The sequence below is a fragment of the Alosa sapidissima genome, chromosome 24 (genome assembly GCF_018492685.1).
Source record: "Alosa sapidissima isolate fAloSap1 chromosome 24, fAloSap1.pri, whole genome shotgun sequence".
Taxonomy (NCBI): domain Eukaryota; kingdom Metazoa; phylum Chordata; class Actinopteri; order Clupeiformes; family Clupeidae; genus Alosa; species Alosa sapidissima.
In genome coordinates, this window is record NC_055980.1 from 8,263,074 (window position 1) to 8,268,073 (window position 5,000).

Below are 5,000 nucleotides of genomic sequence, written 5' to 3' on the forward strand. Positions count from 1 at the left end.
GGAGAAAACAAATGGGTGTCTAAAATGTGCAGGAGTGGGTCTGTTCAAGTGTAAGGGCACTTTGCTGTCAAAGAAAAATGTGTGTGTGTGTGTGGTGTGTGTGTGTGTGTGTGTGTGTGTGTGTGTGTGTGTGTGTGTGTGTGTATATATACACATTTCATATTACCTGCAGAGTGATATTTGGCGTGTTCCCACTAGACTTGTACTTTTCCCTAAATATATCGATAAGGCTGTCTCAGTATGCATGTGCTGTGCGTGCTCATGAATGTGCATGTGCACATATGTACCCATGTACTGATGTGCACGTGTGTGTGTGTGTGTGTGTGTGTGTGTGTGTGTGTGTGCGCCCGCCCCCGAGACTCCTGCTTACCTGCAGCAGGGGTGTGTGGACGTGCGAGACGATGTGCGGCAGCCTCCTCCACTCGCGGATGGCCAGGCTGGAGGCCATCTCCACCAGGCGCTCGATGAAGCTCAGCTGCTGCTCCTCCGGGTGGCAGATGGCCAGGTAGCCGCGGTGCATGTTCACCTTCCACGCCATCTCCTTAGGGCAGCTCAGCTCCACCTGACACACACACACACACAAAGTTAATCATTAGTATGCCAAGCCAAGACTATCTTTGTGCATACAGACGCAGTACCTGTCTCCAACATACCTCATTATGGAGACCAAGGGATTGGCAGTCATTAACTTTAATGGACACATAGGGGCTACAGAGCTGCTTATTTTGGGTGACAGCTCAATGTGAATGAATAAAGATTGCTCTGTGTGTGTGTGTGTGTGTGTGTGTTCAATATTACAGACCGGGTCTATTTTCAAGCCTCTGCTTTAAATCCAAGTGAGCTACGACTTGTACACTGCACCACCCAGACCTCAGTAAAGCAGTGAATTCAACTCCTAGTGCTGGCGCTGGCATTCTTCTTCCCCAAAACAGCATCGCTTGCACTCCCCACACTCCTCTCTCTCTCTCTTTCTCCCTCTCTTTCTCTCCCTCACCATCTCTAGTGAATAAATAGAGTTTGTGTGTACCGGGGACGGGGACGAGGACGGGGGGGGGTGGATGTGTGTGTGTGTGGATAGGGTTTTCCACAGGCCCACATTGGGAATCCACTTTGAGTTGCACATAACAGGAGTTGCCGCTGAGTTGCTAGCTCACTCGCTGCTAAGTGTGAGTGGAGACAGACAGACACAGACACACACACACACACACACGATCCTGTTCCCATTCGCAGCACTGACAGGTCAGTTCCACCGCAGCAGGCACGGGTCTGCGCGCGCCGTTCCAAAAGCGGCCCGGGCCCTGGCCAAGAGCTGGCCACATTGTACAACATGATGTGAGACGCGCCACGGAGGAATGCTATTTTCCTGCGTGGAGGAATGCAGTTGGGACAAAAACAGAGCTTCAGGGGAAGAGAGAGAGAGAGAGAGAGAGAGAGGAAATCAGAGGTGAAGAGAGGGGAAGAGAGAGAGAAAGAAAGAAAGAAAGAAAGAAAGAAAGAAAGAAGAAAGACACACACAGAGACACAGACAGACAGACAGACAGACAGACATACATAGAGGCTTTGGGTGCTTATGGGTGTCCTAGTCGCTCTGCATGACACGGTGATGGAGGGTGGTGAGGAGGAAATTACAGCCATCGGTCAACATGTGCTTATCACCCCCCCGCCCAGCCAGCCTCCACCACCCCCACCAGTCCCCAGCGTTTGATGAATATCCCAGAGACAGTGCTGCCCTTATCACCCTGGCTTTAATTGAAAGGTGGGGAGGCATTCAAAGCTTCCTGTGCAAGGAAAAAACAGACAAAAAAAGGCAAGCCATTGAAAGAAAGAGGAGATGGAGGAAAAGGGAGAAAAACAAGGGAGAGAGAAAAACATGGGGATGGGGGAGGGAGGGAGGGAGAAGAAATGACTTCCCAGCAGATGTTTGGGCAATTATTCAAGCCCATATCCGTAAATATTAGATGCAGAGAGAACAAGAATGAAGAGAATAGCAAATGGAAGGGGGGGAGGGGGAGAGAGAGAGAGAGAGAGAGAGAGGAGAGAGAGAGAGAGAGAGAGAGAGAGAGAGAGAGGGAGGGAGAGAGAGAGAGAGGGAGAGAGAAAAGAGAGAGAGTGGGAGGAAGGGAGGGTGGGTTGGTAGAGTGGCAGCGAGTTGGACAATTTAATTAGGTGTCACCTTAGGACAGCAGGCCCAGGTGGAAGCGTTCCAAGTCTCCTTGAGGAGGGAGCCGGCCGGCCGTATTTATAGTGTCAGGCCGGCGCTATCACATAGCTCTTCTGCTCTGTTGTTGTTGTTTTTTTTATTATTATTATTATTATTATTAAAAAAGAAAAAAAGTATGCTCCATAAATAAGCCCCCAGCTGGGAAAGGGCTTTCTTGGAGTCAACAATGCAATCTGCCGACGAGCCGCCTTTGGTTTTTTTAATACTCCCTTCAGCTCAACTTTCTACACAGCAAAAAGAGGTGTGTGGGGGTGTGTGTGTGTGTGTGTGTGTGTGTGACAGAGTGAGAGAGAGTTAAAATAAGAGAAACAGAGGGACAGTATGACACTGAGTGAGTGTGAAAGTGTGCATGTGTGTGTGTATATATATATATATATATATATATATATATATATTATATATGTGTGTGTGTGTGTGTGTGTGTGTGTGTGTGTGTGTGTGTGTGTATATATATATATATATATATATATATATATATATATATATATATATATATATATATATATATATATATATATATATATGAGTGTGTAATCATGCTTACAGGACGTGTCCAAGTCTAACTAATAGTACATGCGATGTCAGGGAGCAGCTGGTCTAAGTCGGAGTGTACACACAGGGACGCCACTCCAGCATTAGTCTTAAGGAAGGGGACAATGACACACGGCTGACCTTTTCAGGTGACCCGCAGGACACGCTGCACTAATGGACATGCGGCTCCTTGTCACACTCGTGGAGTAATAGCATTTCATTAGGGACCAGGTGTGGTGGTGGTGAGGTGAAGCACGGGTGGGCCAGAAAGCTGGCCTTTGCCACCATCAAGTTGCATGATGGGATATGCTCATCAGCGACTAACTGGAGTCTGGACCGATCCATGTTGGCATGTTCTGTTTGATGCCCGTGTGGTGTGCCAGGTGTCTCATTGGACCATGCTGGAGGCATCGCTGGCGTATTTGTGCCAGAGCTGCATGCTGCGCAAACTGGCACCGTACGTACGTGGTGATCTGAACAATGAGCTACTCAATTGGCAAACAAACAAACAAAACACTGAGACAAACAAAAAAACATTTAGTCACTCCCTTTCCATCTGTCCCTAGCATTCCAGGCTGTCCCTGTGTCCACTCGTTCAGTGCTGAAGGAGCCGCTAGACATGGTGGGGGGGGGCCTTACCTGGGCCAGGGCCTCCTTCATGGCGGTCCAGTTGGAGACCCTCCAGGCGCACTCCAGCACCAGATAGGGGTTAGTGTGGCCCTTGGACTGGCCGTACTCAGTCAGCGGCTCCCACTGGTTCAGCTCCTTGGAGCACCTGGAGCAAAGGGGGGAGAAGACGCAAGGCCAGCAGGTTAGAGGCACAGGTGAGTGGACACACAAAACGGCAGCCAAGAGCTTCTGAATAGGCTCACACACACACACACACACAGGTGATACACACACACACACACACACAGAGGTTACATACACACACGATATAAATGTCACTGATGAAAAGCTGCGCTTTCAATGCCCTTTCGACTATGCAGCGTTCCGGTCTCCATCCTGCGCCCGTTTGGGAGGAATCTGCTGAGTTCGACTCGGCCTCCGCACAGGAAATAAGGTCAACAAAAAAAAAAGAGCGCGAGAGAAAAAAGAAAAAGGACAAAAAAAACCCCCAACAACATGGAAATGCAATGTGGTTGCGTCCGCCATCACTTCATAAAACAAAACCCCAGTGCGCACTAGATGAGATTCACTCCAAGCGAACAGTAATGCATTTGTTACCCGCAGTAATGAAATGCCAGTGGGCTAGGACAGATCGCACATTTGGGAGCTACTTTCGCCGGCCACATCTAGACAGCGTCACGTTCTTGAAAGGTTGGTGAAATGCTACTCCTGACGCCGTTTTTCTTCGGCGACAACATCTGCGCTAAATAAGCTCAACCCCGAAGAACAACTAACCATATTACGTCCGCACATGGTCTGACTTGGTCTGCTTACCATGATAATGGAGCTAATTCATGTGGCCAATTAAAATTTTATTTATTAATTGAAAAAACAAAATATCATTTTTTGATGAGCTTTCCTGCTAGTGATGGAAATGAGGTGAATCATGCCCTGATGCGGATGTGGCTGACATTAACATTAGCCCCAGGCATGGGGCCGTTTAATCAAGAGAACAGACAATGGGAGAGCCAGCACACACACGTGTGTGTGTTTGTGTGTGTGTGTTAGGGGTGTGAATCTCTCATGTAAAAGACGATACGATTCACATCTAGATACATGGGCACGATTCGATACAAGAAAAGATACATGTTCATAAAAAACGATTCGGTACGATTCGATGCGATTCAATGCAATTCGATGCAGTTCAAGAATGGAAAGCATTCTGAAAGATTTTTTATCATTTGCTCAAAATGCACATTAACCATCAATTATCATGGTCATGGTTGTGAATTAGGCAAAAAAAAATGTGTGAATATGATTATCTAAACTGAGGTTTGTTTCATATACTGTATTGAAAAGAAAAAAGAACAGTCTACATTTCAGTCAAACACAGCAGCCAAATACAACATAAAAATTGTTGCGGTAAGACAATACCGAAATAAAATAAAACAGTGCTTAAGACACTCTTGGCCTTTTATCATATAGCGTACCCTACAAGAATAAAATAGGCCTACATATCAATGAACTCTCTGGGCTTATTTTGTTCCAACGGTAGACCTAATGCAGAAACCTATAATGCCACAAGTCTGAGTGAATATGAACAAAATAATTGGCTAATAATGTGTGCATCGTTTTAGCA

The 5,000-nt window shown here is 46.9% G+C and overlaps 1 protein-coding gene across 1 annotated transcript in view; it reads right to left on the minus strand.

The window, feature by feature from the left end:
* The window catches only part of LOC121700710 (transformation/transcription domain-associated protein), an 84,368-nt gene that overhangs the window by 16,078 nt on the left and 63,290 nt on the right, over positions 1-5,000 (minus strand). The window contains 2 exon segments of the mRNA XM_042083914.1: positions 371-562; positions 3,392-3,527. Of these exon segments, the coding sequence (XP_041939848.1) occupies positions 371-562; positions 3,392-3,527 (328 nt within the window).